The 14,310-nt window shown below is 38.5% G+C and overlaps 1 protein-coding gene across 50 annotated transcripts in view; it reads right to left on the bottom strand.

The window, feature by feature from the left end:
- The window catches only part of SOX5 (SRY-box transcription factor 5), a 724,053-nt gene that overhangs the window by 173,082 nt on the left and 536,661 nt on the right, over positions 1 to 14,310 (bottom strand). For 14 of the 50 annotated variants that reach the window (XM_068949319.1, XM_068949301.1, XM_068949432.1 and 11 more), the window contains one exon: positions 11,723 to 11,812. The exons of the other annotated variants lie outside the window; for them this stretch is intronic. In XM_068949319.1, coding sequence (XP_068805420.1) covers positions 11,723 to 11,812 — 90 coding nt within the window. The remainder of the gene's footprint in view (positions 1 to 11,722; positions 11,813 to 14,310) is intronic. 50 annotated transcript variants of the gene reach the window in all.

Genomic DNA, 14,310 nt, shown 5'->3' with positions numbered 1-14,310 from the left:
AAAACAACTTCTTAAAAATAGAAAAAAACGAAGCCTGAAGTGCTCATAGATGTCCCCAAAATCACCAAAGCAAGGACTACATGTGAGAAGCTAAGGAGACAACTTTCTAAATAGTGTATGCTTCAGCCCCTGCCACAGCTATTGTCTCATTTTACCAAAAAATATGCAGCTTTGGCCCCTAGATTACAAGCTGTAAAAGGGGCAGTAGATACTTGAAGCTCATTACTTCTAAGCCTTTCTTACATGTCACCTTTCCACTGAGGAAGAGGAAACAACAGCCTTAACTGCCAACTTAAGAGAGCAATTAAAAAAAGAAAAGTAAAACAAGTAATCTTTTCAAAAAGCCACAACTTCCGCTGCTGAGGCTTGGTTTGGGCTTTTTTTTTTTTGTTAACTATCCCTATTCTCAGAGCATGGCACACATTCATCAGTTTGTTTTGTCTGGCGTTCCTGTAAGTTTTTGGCTCAGGTTCATGGTGTGCACTTCTCATGAGCTCAGGGAAGAAGAGTCTTCTTGCTCCGGGGAACAGGGTTTGGAGAACCAGGGAGGGGAGAGACGGCACCTCAGAATTCAAATCATGAGATGTCCTACTGCAGCTGCACCGAAGCACATGTTAAGCTGCACCAAAGTACATGTTACTGAACTAATCATTGGTTTCCACTCTCCTCCCCCACCATCTTTTTTCCTTTATTTTCTTTTCTTTTTTCTTTTCTTTTTTTTTTTTCTGACAGCTGTCTTCCTATCTTCCCAACAGGTGCTATTAGGCCCTGAACAATGGCTAAGGCTTTTAAGCCACTGCTGTTGACAAGTGAAAGGGAACAACAAATGGCTCGGTAGTGCTCTTCTCCCCGGGTCACTCAACCAATGGTAATAGTTATTATTTTTATTTATTAGCTCTGCGGCACTGTCCTCCATTGTGCCTCCCCCAGCCTCCCCTTTCTGTGACAGCCAGGAGCTTTTTAACTTTTAATAAAAATGGGCGAGAGCTAAGCTCCTGAGCTAGCTCTTTCCGTAAAGTGCACAGCTAATGAATGTTGTCCATTTAGATGTGGATAATTTATGATGTCAGCCAAGTGTAGGTGGGGAGGGGGAATCAAGATATGACCATTAGTTAAACTGTGAGGAGTGACAGAGGGAATAAGGGGAAGTGCGAGTCGGGGAGAATGAAAGCGCTTTTTCCCCTTCTTTTTCCCGAGGATTTGTTTTTGCAGGATAATTACAAGGTTAGGTAATAAATAAGACATTCCCTCTTTTAAGGTTAACATAATTTTTCCTTACCATTATTAGTATTTCACCCACCCATGTTATGATCCTCTTCAGAGAACAATGGCAGGTGGAAGAAAAGTTAATTTTCCCTTAAATGAAAGTAGACTGCACCCATTTAAAAATAGTATTATGTATACCAAAGAGGTTCTTAAATGATGCACTCAAGACTTTTTACCACTAGGAGAAAAAAATGTGCCAAGGATGCGATTAGCCTAGTGATGAATACACCTGTTCGTACACATGTATTTACTGGTTGAGGTTACTCAATTAGTAAACTGTATATAACAGATAGGCTCCATCAAAGGCAAATCCTGTACTGCCACCATACTGGCAAACCAGGTAAACATGCAGGCAAACCAGGCAATTCCATGTCCAAATAAAACCAGTAAATGAGCAACTAAGTCACCTGGAAGCACAAATATGCTTGAAAGTTGAAAATATAATACTAAAAAACATCAAAATATTGACATATCATGGAACTAGTTGGTTTAGAGTCATATGTTATCAGTCAAACTGAGGTAATAGTGTGTCCATCTTTTGATCATTTGAACCTATTTATTTAAATTACAAGTTGACATAATTGCATAGTGAAAGGGCTACAGTCATCAAATTGACTGTGTACTTCTTAGATTAAATATGTATTATTAGAATTTCAGCTTAGCGGTAATACTGAAAGAACCTTAAATATTCATTTGGAATTTTAACAAAACATTAACAGGATTAAAAAAATTGAAAACAGAAAACTAAAAAGGATATCCCCCCAAAACAACCAAGAAAACATACAGTATGCTCAGATTTCTATTCTCTTTAAAAATATGACAGACTGTTTTACCACTGGAAGTGAGAACTGAAGCACATAACGCCTGATGCTAAACAACTACACATCCTGAACTCCTCTTGCACAACATATGTGAAAACAAAATCTCAATCGTCGATTGCCAGATGCCAGAAAGATACGACCAATAATAAAAAAAAAGATGCACGCTATAAATCAAAGCTTCTGAAGTGCAGGTAGTTTCACAGCAAATCAGAATGCTAGTTGGGATGTAAATGATATCTGCATGGAATCATTATGTCAAATTAAGGAGAAATTATTAAAGCTAATGTCATCTTTCGATTTGCTTAAAATAATCTTCCAAGATTTGCACACAGGCTTCTCCACCAAAGTACAGCATTCCATCTGCCTTGACAACTTGTTCTGTTTGTTCTCACTTGTCTCCATTCATGGATTTTTTGGACTCGGTTATTTTCAGCGTAAATAGGGAAAGGAAATACACCGGGTTTCCTTTTGATCTAGCATTTCTCTTCCTGAGTTAGGGAATAAAATCAAGATCACAAGTGGTTCAGCTATGTAACAGTTCTGACAAGCTATCCTCAAATAAACGAAGAGAAACCAGAGGAAGTCCATTACCTATCGTTCTTTAATATAATAGTTCTGGACAAGGGGAAAGGAAAGTTGGAAAGAAAAAGTAGAAAAGTCAAAGACAGAGGGAAAGAAAAGAGGAACAAAGAAAGCAACGCAGAGAAAAGGCAAAGGACAAGACAAAGAAAAGACGCTCATCTGTCAAAATCCAAAATGTATTACAAAATGCACTGAAGGAGCAGGACAGTCAATGCAACTCTCCAGCCACTCCCTGACTATTGTAAATGGACACAAGCATTGACCTCCCCCCACTACCCAGCCCTTAAACAGATAACTGGAGCAGTCCAGCTAAACATGGGAGAGAAGAGCCAAAGAACAATAACACTCACTAAACTTCTGCTGTCAGAAAAGACAACAGGATTTAGATTCAGACAAGTCATTGCGTTCAAGTCATTGCCACTGCTTGAAAGGGACAAAATCTTATTTCCTTTTTGCCAAAAAGGAATTTTACTCATGTCCTGAAACAGAACTTTTTCAGACTATTTTAGGGAACTTGGACTACCGCAATTCAACTCAGGATACTACAACTTCCTCCGTAAACAGCTACCCAATTCCACAAGAAAGATCATCTGCGTTCAAGATGGCTTCACGAATCACCAAAGAGCAGTAAGAGAACAAAACACTTCTTCCCAAGAATTAAGGTCCTTATTCCACTGAAAAAGTAGCTCTTGACACAACGATAACAATCAAGAAGCACTAAACTCTTTTGGCCTAGTAAAATGAACAGTCCCCTCAGAAATATGGAGAATGTCAACATTTTCTCTGATGAAGGGAAGTTACTTTAAAAGGAGAAATGGTCATCTCACCTGTGTGCTACCAGTCTCATCAACTGCCAACTACAGTAACCATCTCCCACTTTGTCCAGTAAACTTGTCCTTGTCACTCTGGGAGCTAGTATGTTCCAAGATAGAACAAAGGAGGAGTAGGTGTATTCATTCTCCCAGATTTCTCAGAATACCTGCATCCCAGGTAACGCTTGGGATGACTGAAATGAGACCTTTCTCATAAACAAACCCAACAACTTCTGCACTTCTAAAGCATTCTCCTGTATAGTCCCACAGTGAACAGGAGGTTGAAACTGAACTGAAGCAGGAGGAAGATGAAGTTCAGATGAATAAAGAACCACTTAGAAGGGACCATCACCTCTGCAGCATCTGCAATTCTGCATCCTATTCATTCTTCACTTCTCAGGTGTGGTGGCAAGCAAATCTCAGTTCTGCTGTAAATGAGCAGAAACTGCACCTTGTTTTATCACACAGAAATCTGGTCCCAGTGATCTTCGTATGTGTGATCGCTTGTCTTGATTATTTCTACCTTCCATGGCTACAAAAAGAATGAGGCAACTTCTTAAAAGCTCTGAATGGCACAGAAGGCAATAAATCATCTCGGTCAACAAGAAGGTTCTTGAAGAATATAAAGTTCTAATTTCTGCTCTGTCTTTCCCAAAACTCTGTCTTCATATTCAAAGCCCACAATGGGACCACATCTACCTGTCTGAAAAAATAAACTCCCCCCTGTGAGCTCAAGCATTTGAGCTCAAGTTATAACTCAATAAAGGAACTGGACACAGAAATAATAATATTTGTCTGAGAATTAGTAAGATAGATCCCTAAGAGGAGCTGAACCTACACACAGGAAAGTGATCCTCCAAGACTTAAAAGTGATCCTCAGCCAACAACAGAAGTGGGTATTTTTTTCTACAAGTACTGGGATAGCTAAATCAAATAAAGAAATAATATGTAAATGAAGAGCATGTTGGATGAAAGAGCAGATCTGTGAAAAAATGCAGTTTTACTGCCGGAATTCCTGAGAATATCTGCTAGTGTTTTTAACCAATATGGGAAAACTCTGATTTTGGGTTCAAGCTAACTCTAAGTCTCTAACAAACTCAGCTAAGTTTTTAATTTGGTTTGCATTGAAATCACTTCAGTCAGAGAACTGTTAGAGTTGCTTTGAAAGGAAAAATCAGTTCAAGTTCACCAGCAACTGCACCTCAATTGTAACATTCACACACCTGAAATATGTTAATGAACTTTGTCTGAATGATATCATCATCAAACTGGTATGATAATAAATCATACCTTTTTTGTGATTTAATTTCATGGCTAACATTGACTCCTCATGTAAAGTACATACCTTTCTTGCAGACACAGTGCTCAGCAATATGCATTTTACAAAGAAATTTATTTAGTATTTCGAGAGAGATGTTTGGAAAAAGAACCACAAACAATTCTGCTTTTCTTTTTCAATTTTCAGATAAAACTGGGCCTCCGATTAAAGTCTTTTTTTTTTTAAACCTACTTCCCTCTGCATAAAGAATAGATAAGTCTTCGCATAAACATCTTAAAATGTTTGTGTGGCATGTGTGTATGAAGGAGAGGAACATCAAACATATATGAGTACCCCAAGTACAGAAAAGGACACAGAGTCAATATCAAAAGTGGGGTGGGGAAACAGAGGGATGTGGGGCTCCTGTGGAGTGAGGCAAAGGACAAGGGCAAATTCCCAGATTGCTTGAGAACAGGGGGTCTGGGAAGGTGGTGTGTGGAGTAATTGTAGAGTGGTGTAACAGGGAATTTAATAGATCAGAAAAGGCTGAATAGGATAACAGGCCCATTGTTCAGAAAGTTCGCTTTTGTGAGCTGGCTTTAAGAGAATGCCAGGGCAACAAATGACTTAATCCTGGGGGGGATGCTATGGCACAAATGAAAGCACTCTATACCTTGAAAGCCGATGGAATAAATTTCTGTATCACATAACCACACTGACGACTGCAGCTCTCAGCAAAGTCTTAAGAGTTGCAATTGGCAAAAACCACACAGTCATGCCCTCCTATCTCCCCCCTTCACTCTTCAGCAGCATTTTCCAATGTACTCAGGAGAGAGGGGGGAGGGAATAAGCCACATGAATGACAAATAGAAATGGTCAAATGCCACGTAAAATATAATGGTTACAGAGAAGAACAGAAAAGAAAGAACGAATTATTCTGTGCTGGCCTCCCTTCTCTCCTAGGTTCTAACCACTAAACTAAACTTGGAGCGCCTTCTGGTTATATGAACGGAGCCATTAAGCACTACACCATCAATTTACACAGCTTCTGCTCCCTTGCTAAAAAAATGGAAGTGCCTTAACAGACACTTCGTGTAAAATGGAGGCTAACTTTCCAAGTCTCTCATAGAGCATCTTATGTCTTTGGGAAACTTTCCCATTTACTCATGTATTTCGTGAGCCCCGTTACAGCGGATGATGGAGCTGGAGAGTCCCATCTAATTTCTGCTACAGTCAAAGAGAGCATCTTTCCACGTATCTCAGCACAAGCTGAATCAAGAATATGGAGAAGGAAGTCTAATTAAAAAGGCATAGGTCACGCTCTAGGGCATAATATAGAATATGTTATGCCTATTCTTGCTATGATGGCAGGGCAGATAGATAGTGGAAAGGAAACATGTTAAAAATGGCACTATCAGCTTTTGCTTAGCATATAACAGAGCTGCCAGGATATTATTTATAATATGGCTAAGGAATTAAAGAAGATTTAAAACAAGTGTTTTTCACAGAAAAGATGGAATAAGGTTCTCAATCAACTAGAAAATTTCTTCATGTAAAGAGAGATTCTTATTTGAAAGAAATGCTTGATCTCATTCTAACTCAGGCAGAGAAATGAAACCGAGAAATGTAACCCCAAAATCAAACTTTTTCCAGATCTTAATAAAATGTAGTCTCTGAACTTTCAAATTCCTGCTGTATCTAGATGCAACCTATTAGTGGGTTCTAAATCTGGCAGTGTGAATTTGGCAATTCTGGGAGAATCTTGTGAATGATGATCAACATTGCAAAAATGTTGTGAATGATTTCCAATTCTAAACTTTTGATAGAAGAAAATTATTTTGCTTTCCAAGACTTCAGAGTTGGGGGAAATGTAGCTAAGCTCTGATTTGTGGGTGGCTTGGTAGACATAAGAGTGTTACACTTTTTTTCCTCTTCCCTCTCCCATCTACCTAAAGAGGGGAATAAAAAATACACATACACACCATAGGTGTGTATTGCTACAGCACTCTGCACAAAAGCTAGGCTTCTGAAAAGCCTTGATCCGAGTTTAATTGAAACACTTGTTTCCATATATATCTCAAATATTTTTTTTAAGTTTAAAGCATATAAAAGCAGCCATTACCAGTGACTTTGAACACTTCTAGCTTGGAGAAAATAAAGGAATAAAAAGTTTCCTCTCTCCTATTTAAATTACATTTGGCCAGTTCTCTGTGGGGCTACTACAAAATCCTTTAAGCCCACTAGTCTCTTAGCTGCATTAAAGTAATGAGACATCTCAAGCGCTCATTCTTCTACACCCTCTGTAGGCTCTCCAGTCGGACACCTACAATTCACTACATTGGAAACATTGACCCAAGGGAGACATCAGTGCATTATCCCTGCATACAATATTGCATTGTAATGTAAAACACAGATAATATTTGGGGGATTAAGACGATGAGGTATATTTTGAGTGGATTTTCTAATGTCAATAGGGACGGGCTTCAATGGATTCAGTGCTGTTCTCCTGACCACTAAACCATTTTAGTTTCACCAGCAAGATATATAATACACTGTCCTTCCTTCAGAGAAACCCCCAAAACACCCAAACTACAAGAATCGCTGCTATAGCGTGTTCCTGCTACCCTATACAACACTTCGATTAAGGCTGAGCTACATTAACTACGACTATTAAAAATACGTATGTTTCCATAATGCCACCTTCTCTCCTCTGTTATAGCTCTCTGCTCCCAAGGCTGTATTTATAATGAGATGGCGTGGTGTATTTTCCATTAAAAGCCTCGGTAGGAGTTTCTGTAGTTTTTCTCATGTATTGCAAGTTCAATACTCTTTCTGCATTTGCTTCACAATAACCAGTCCTTTTCCAAGTGATTAATTTTCTATTCTAAAACAATGCATTCCTTTCCCCTCTCATTTTGTTGTTTTTTTTTCTTTTCTTACCAAAGGAAAAAAAAATTCTTTTTCAATGACATCATGGTATAAAATTTTCAAAGAAGGTTTTAGCGGGAGATATGCAGATTGCTTTGAAAAGTTACCCTCATAAATAACAACAAAGTACTGAATTATCAAGGCTGTAACTCAGTCAAGAGGTGCTGTAACCATTTATATTATATGACCTCAGCAGAACCTCCTGATTGAATTGCAGCCTTTCATTAAATCGGGCACTCTGCATTATTTTCTCTGAACTAGAGTAAATCAGGATGGCAAAGAGATTAGCCCCAAGCCCATCTCTTTGTGATCCAGGGGCATATAATTTTTAACCATTACCTCAATCTTATTTCATAACTTTAAAAGATTGTGCATAATCTATTGTGTCAATAATTCCTTTCTCTCTGAGCCTATATAGTTTGATGATATGACAAAAAAATAGAGTATCCTAGGTGCACTTAGAAACTTTAATGCTTATGAACAGCAAGATCCAACTACTGAAAGCTATAGAAAAGTGGAAGAAAAAGGGAGGGAAAGGGGAAAAGAAAACCTGTACATTCACGGCACTGCAGATTCATTCACAAAATGTTTGAACCCAGAAGGGACCATTAGCTCATCTAGGCTCATCTTCTATATTTATTAATGAATATTCATTATTTCATCAACCACAATCAAACCTTCTTCTGATTTACTTCTAACTAGCATTTTACTAGAAGAGAAACAGCTGGCCTCTGAGTCAGGACATTCCATAAATATCTCCCTGCTTTTACTGGAAAGCTTTGTGTGGAGGGATGAGGGTGGAGGGAACTGGGGTACTTCTAACATACTGTCTGTTCATCTCCAGCTGGCTTATACAATGTTGTCCATAATGTGAGAGACAACCTCTATACCAGTGGTTCTCAAACAACCCCCTGATGATGACATCAACATTTTAAATCTTCTTACAGGGTGGGTCCACCCAGAAGGTCTGGTGCTTGCGTACGTCGCCATCATGGTGGGCCCACAGGAGTCATTTCCTTAGAATACGCATCCCAAGCTGCTCGGCACGTGTTGGGAGTCAACTCCACATGCAGAAGTGAGTATTTTGAAAATGAGCAGGAGAACGTTGCTCTGAATATACAGTTTGTTTTTCATATTATGTATTTTTCTCCACACAGTTTGTATGGTACGTTGGAAGAACATGACACTTTCCTTATCTAGCCCTAACTTTTCACAGTATGTTTCAGTTTTCCTTATTGCTTGGACTTTGCCTCCTTTTCAAAGCCTCTACATTTAACTCAGTAAGAGAAAAGCTACAGTAAGTCCCTTTTCCTATTTTCTCATATTTGTGTAGCTGTTAGACATTTTGCAAAGGAGGGGAGTACCAGCCAGCCTTTCACAACAAAAGGGCTACTGTCACTGCGCCAGTCCCAGACATGGTGGAAACCAGCCCACAGGAAAAGGCCTGGCTCCAGTGTTAGGCCCCGGCCGAGTACAGTCACTGCATTCACTCAAATTGGCAACAGGTCTCAGTGTTCCTGGCTTTGAGCTGTGAACAAGGGTCGGGATTGAATAACCAATTATACAACCGCTGACTGAGTTTATCCAAGGTTTGCAAACTGCTATAATAGCCCAGTATTCACTGACTGTTTTATCCTTTTCCAGATATAGTGTCATATCTCCCCTTGTGCTCCATTTACATGTCACTTTATTACATACATCCATTAAAAAGGTTAATACAATGTCACAGTCAATGCCTAAATGTTGCCATTCAGCATCCTTGCCTTGCTCGCTGGTACATTTCATACAGGCACATTTCTTTCTCTCCTGCGTGCTCTCACTCACACGCACACACACACACACACACTTACACACATGCATACTCTTTCCTGCTGCAAGTTAAATCAAATTGCTATCAAGAATACAGAGTGGGGTATGAACAAAACAGCAGCCAAGAGTTGCACGCTCTCCCTGTTGCCAGTCACTGTGAATATATTGCACTGTTAGTGAAGGGAATAACCTTTAAAACTTTTAAAGTCCAGATAATTTACTTAAAATTGTAGACATTACTGAGACTCCCTGAATCACCTGGGTCTCTTAAACTATCATGAAAGATTGCTTACTAGAACAGACTTTTGAACGGTTCTTCTTACTTTGGCTAATGTTGAACATACTAAAAACTGTTCTCCTCTGATTTTTAACACTTCCCAATCTGACCCCACCTATAACCCAGACGTGTAGGAGTTTGGAAAAGACTAAAAAAAATAGAACTGAAGTCCCCTACATCTTCCTGTGAGTGACTGATGCAGATTTTGCTTAAAAGTGTTTTTTTTTTTTTGTGAAAGATTATTTTGTCTGATCAAACTGATCATCCCTACATAAAAGTTTCTATTTCTGAAAATAGCAAGAAAGAAAAATGACTGAAGTTCCATAGATCCGTTTTTTGAGGTAAATGTCTTTTTTTTTCATTTCTGTTTCCTACTGCCCTGCTAATAGAAAACAGTACAAGAGACCAAAGACAAAATTTTCTCTTGTAATTTTAGACTACACAGCATACGAAAGCTGTTTTCATTCAGTGTGAAGCTATTCTATCAGTGATCAGACTGCACCTCCAAGCACATAGCTCTGTGAAGTGTTGTACAATAGCTACGTGGAGTCACTGCTGTTTACTCATACCGTGACACTACTGGGAGAAAGGTACAACTGTTAAGTTGATCAGTATGATCTCTGATGGTGCCAGAGTGAAGCTAGATTTAATACACAAAACACAATTGGATCCCTGATCACAAAAGCTGATTTTCATTTTAGATTTTAACAGTTAGGAAATAATAGTTCAAGTAAAATTTTGATCCTGACACAAAAGCTCATGGATATTTTTTTCTCTCTCACTCTTCTGTAGCTTGACACTTCATCGTTTTCGCCCAGACCAACTATACCAAAATATAGCAAAAATCCACCTCTTTCTCTTGCATGTCTGTCCATGCAAGTCAACAGACACAGAGGAAACATTTTTAAAAAGACTACTTTTGTGGAATCTAGATATGTATTTATAGAATATCACAGTCAAAAAAGTGCACAAATATATGAATATTATCGAAACTGAGGGTCATATCAACTCATCATTCTGTGAAGTCTTTTTGACTGTGACAATGGAAACTAGAAGATTTTTTCCATTGTGCCTCACTTCAAAAGAACACGAAATACACTATTCATGCAAATAGCACCCTGGGTCCTAAAGAGAACAAGCCTAGCAAGTCAAGAGAAAGTCATTCATCTGAGAATGAGTGACTTTTTAAAAAAAATCCACACAGGTTTTGCATAATCTGTATTTCCTTTCTGAAGAGTGATAAGGCTTCTAATACCAACCCCTGGTACTAATAAACAAAGTTGAATCTGATGGCACCAAATTCTGATGCAGTGCGCTTAAATTATCTTATTTCCTCATTCCTGAGTTTGGGAAATGTTAGGGATACGTGAAGCACTGAAATACACTGATGAAGGAAAATAGCTAATGACTGCAAGGAAAGTGTAGAGCACAGAGAAATATTTGGAATCCTGTATCTAAGGAGCAAACCGCAGCCCTGACATACTAAATGGAGAGACAGCCCAACTTCGCGTCATTTCTTTGACTCTCAGTAAAAAATGAAAACGTTGGAGAAGCTCTATTACTCAATTTAGGATATTAAATAAGAAATTTATAGCCAAAAACTGTTTCCAAGGATTCACTTTCGCATCCAAAAGCCTGTATTTAGAGAAAAGTTCCTTCTTTTGTTCTTTTTTTATGTCATGCCTTTTGAAACATGCACAATGCAACTGCCTACTTTTGCATCATAAAAGATCTGTAGGCACCACATTGTTCAGCTATTAGTAATAGACTCTTGATTGAGTTGGACCCTGAATGACATATAGTAGCAGCAAATGATAAAAAAGAGAGACTGGAGAAAAACCCTCCCATCAATTTACTCCTAAACCAATTATTTGCATGCCATGTGCACCATGAGATTCTATTAGAAACAAATTATATTAGCGCTGTTTATTAAAGCTATGGTAAGTTGTTATCCAAAAGTGTGAATTACCTCTGAACAGAAGAGAGGAATGTGACAATTCTTTTGGCAAGTAGAGAGGCTGGTATTTCTCCTTCTGTTTCCTTCTCTTGTCTAATTGTTCTAAAGAAAAAAAATTGAGGCTAAATTTTGTTACCACAGCTTCTTACAACTTCTTGCAACTTCATAATATGACTTTCTACTAATCTAACTGAGCCTGAAGCAAGAAGCTTCAGAATTACTTAAGGAAGAGCACAGCATCTCAGCTGAGCCCCTTCGGAAAAGGACATTCTCTGGACCTTGACTTCTTTTTCCTGCTCAGCCAAGCATGAAAAGGAGAAAATGAGGCTGGAATTTCTATGACAAAAAAACAAAACAACAAATCAGGACATGACACACCTTGGCAAGTTTACAGGAGTTCAAATGGAGAGGGATGCAATATTGCATCATTTTTGAAAAAGACTTGCAACAAAGAAAAAACCCAGCTTTGAGAACGCTGTTATGAAAAAAATGCCCTTTTTTTGAAATTTTGCAAGGGAAAATTTCCACCTACCACCAGTTTTATCCACAAATTAGCATCTTACAAATACTTGAAGGTCTGCTCACCACACAAGACACTCCCAGATTTTCTACAGGGAGATGTACTACTTTATGTGAAGTCTTAGCCTCCATGTTCTTTTAACAGCGCTAGGTTCTCAAATTATGTTTCTCAGCCAGTATTGCTTGATACAGAGACCTCAGAGGATGATAGTCTACTGCTCCCTAATACATCATGCTCCCCACTCTGTATGTCTGCATTTGGAGGAAATTGATGCTTCCTGAAAGATGGTGGATCTCAAATAAAGTCAGCATTACCGGAGCAGTTGTTTTCATTACACTGATAGAGGCAAACACCTGCAAACACTTCAGCTACGTATAACTGGAGAAAGCGGACTCAGGCCAGTACTTTCTGATTGCTAACTAATATTTTTATCTCAAACCTCAGAGGAGGTCTCCTGAAAGACTAATATGAACTATTCAGATTTCATGAATTTGGACACCAATCTAGAAATGTTATTAGCTCAGTCTGTCCCACAGTCCACAGACTCTGAAAGAAAGGGAAACACACCAGTGAATGATCAAAGTATTTTGTTATAATATTTTTAAATGTCTTTAAAAATAATGGTTTCATTTCTTTCTAAGTGTAAGGAGACATTTTTGACTGGTTAGCGTCCAATCTTCTCAGTACTTCTCCCCCCAGTTATTGTGAACACACAAATAACTTTCTTTGATATTACAAGTGACATATTAACTAATATCTAGCTATTCAGCCCTGGACAGAAAAAAAAAAATCAGTTTGATTTACTGACTTCTGACTCCTTGAAATAGATTCTTATGGGAACTAAAGAAATTCAGAGATTAGAACAAATTGTACGTGATGAAACACATTTTTATGGCCACTCTGGAGCCCTTCTATTTATAATTGTGCTTGCTGGTGTTCGTGCTAATTTCCTGTCCTCATCAAAAGAGAAATGCAAAGCAGCAAACATGAGGGCAAAATTTTTCTTCCATCAGTTCTGATGGCCAAGTGCCCTACTACAGCACATCTGTACTTCTATTACAGTTCACTTCTTCGCATAGCGTTAGCAATAGCCAGCTTTAAGCAAGTTCAATAATTCTAGCTTGCTAATTGTTCATTTCAGGAACATGTTATTATACTCAAGAATCTGAATGCTGCTGCTTTCATTTTTAATCTCTGTTTAAAAAACAAAGATATGAATTTCTTCTTCAGTTTTGAGACTGCAGCAAAGTGCTGAACTGCCAGTGGTTGGTAGATAGCTTCCTTTTCAAACACATATTTATCTGTGTTAGCTGCAAAATGATAGGGCTGTACTGAAGTAAAGACTCACTTGCTTCATGTTGCTAATCTTCTGCTGAATATTCCTTCATAACTTGACTGTAAAGGGATGATAGTTTATTTGAATTTCATTTGTGATGTCATGCAGATTTAAGAGCATTCCTAAACATATGGAATACAAGAACATCTTTGAACACTTTATGCTCTGAACAGGCAATAGGTATAATGAAATAGCCAGGAACGGTGAAACTCAGAGAACTGTAACTTAATTTTAACCTATCAGACTTTTAACACTTCAACCACTCTCAGTCACATTCATGTTGTGATATTTTCAAATTATTTTCCTTTACAAGAAACGTGAACACAAGTTCCTCTGATATTTTCAACCCGGACTGGAAAGTGTTTTAATCTCCCTCCATTCTAGTGTTAGCTGACTAATAGCTCTGCAGCTGTGGAAGAAAACATCTCTCATCTCCCCCACGGCCCAGCACCTTCCATTTACGGTTAGAATGATTTCATTATTTTTTGCCATTGCTGGCTGCCATACTTTCTTTCCCCTTGCTCTCTCCCCTGCCCAGTGCTAACTGTTGTAACCCTTAGAAGGGATTTGGGAAGCTATCACTCAAGAGCACTACGGAGCAAGAGCCAATCGCCAAGGAAAGGGAAGCCTTCTTACCTAAACAAACCATTATCGGCTCATCTCATGTCTTTGTACTCTTTTTTTTTGCTATTACCTCACGGGATTAACTTTTATCTCTAATCTCTGCTCTGGCCAACTGTCAGG

Source organism: Struthio camelus, chromosome 1 (genome assembly GCF_040807025.1).
Source record: "Struthio camelus isolate bStrCam1 chromosome 1, bStrCam1.hap1, whole genome shotgun sequence".
NCBI lineage: Eukaryota > Metazoa > Chordata > Aves > Struthioniformes > Struthionidae > Struthio > Struthio camelus.
This window is presented reverse-complemented; position numbering and strand designations above follow the sequence as displayed.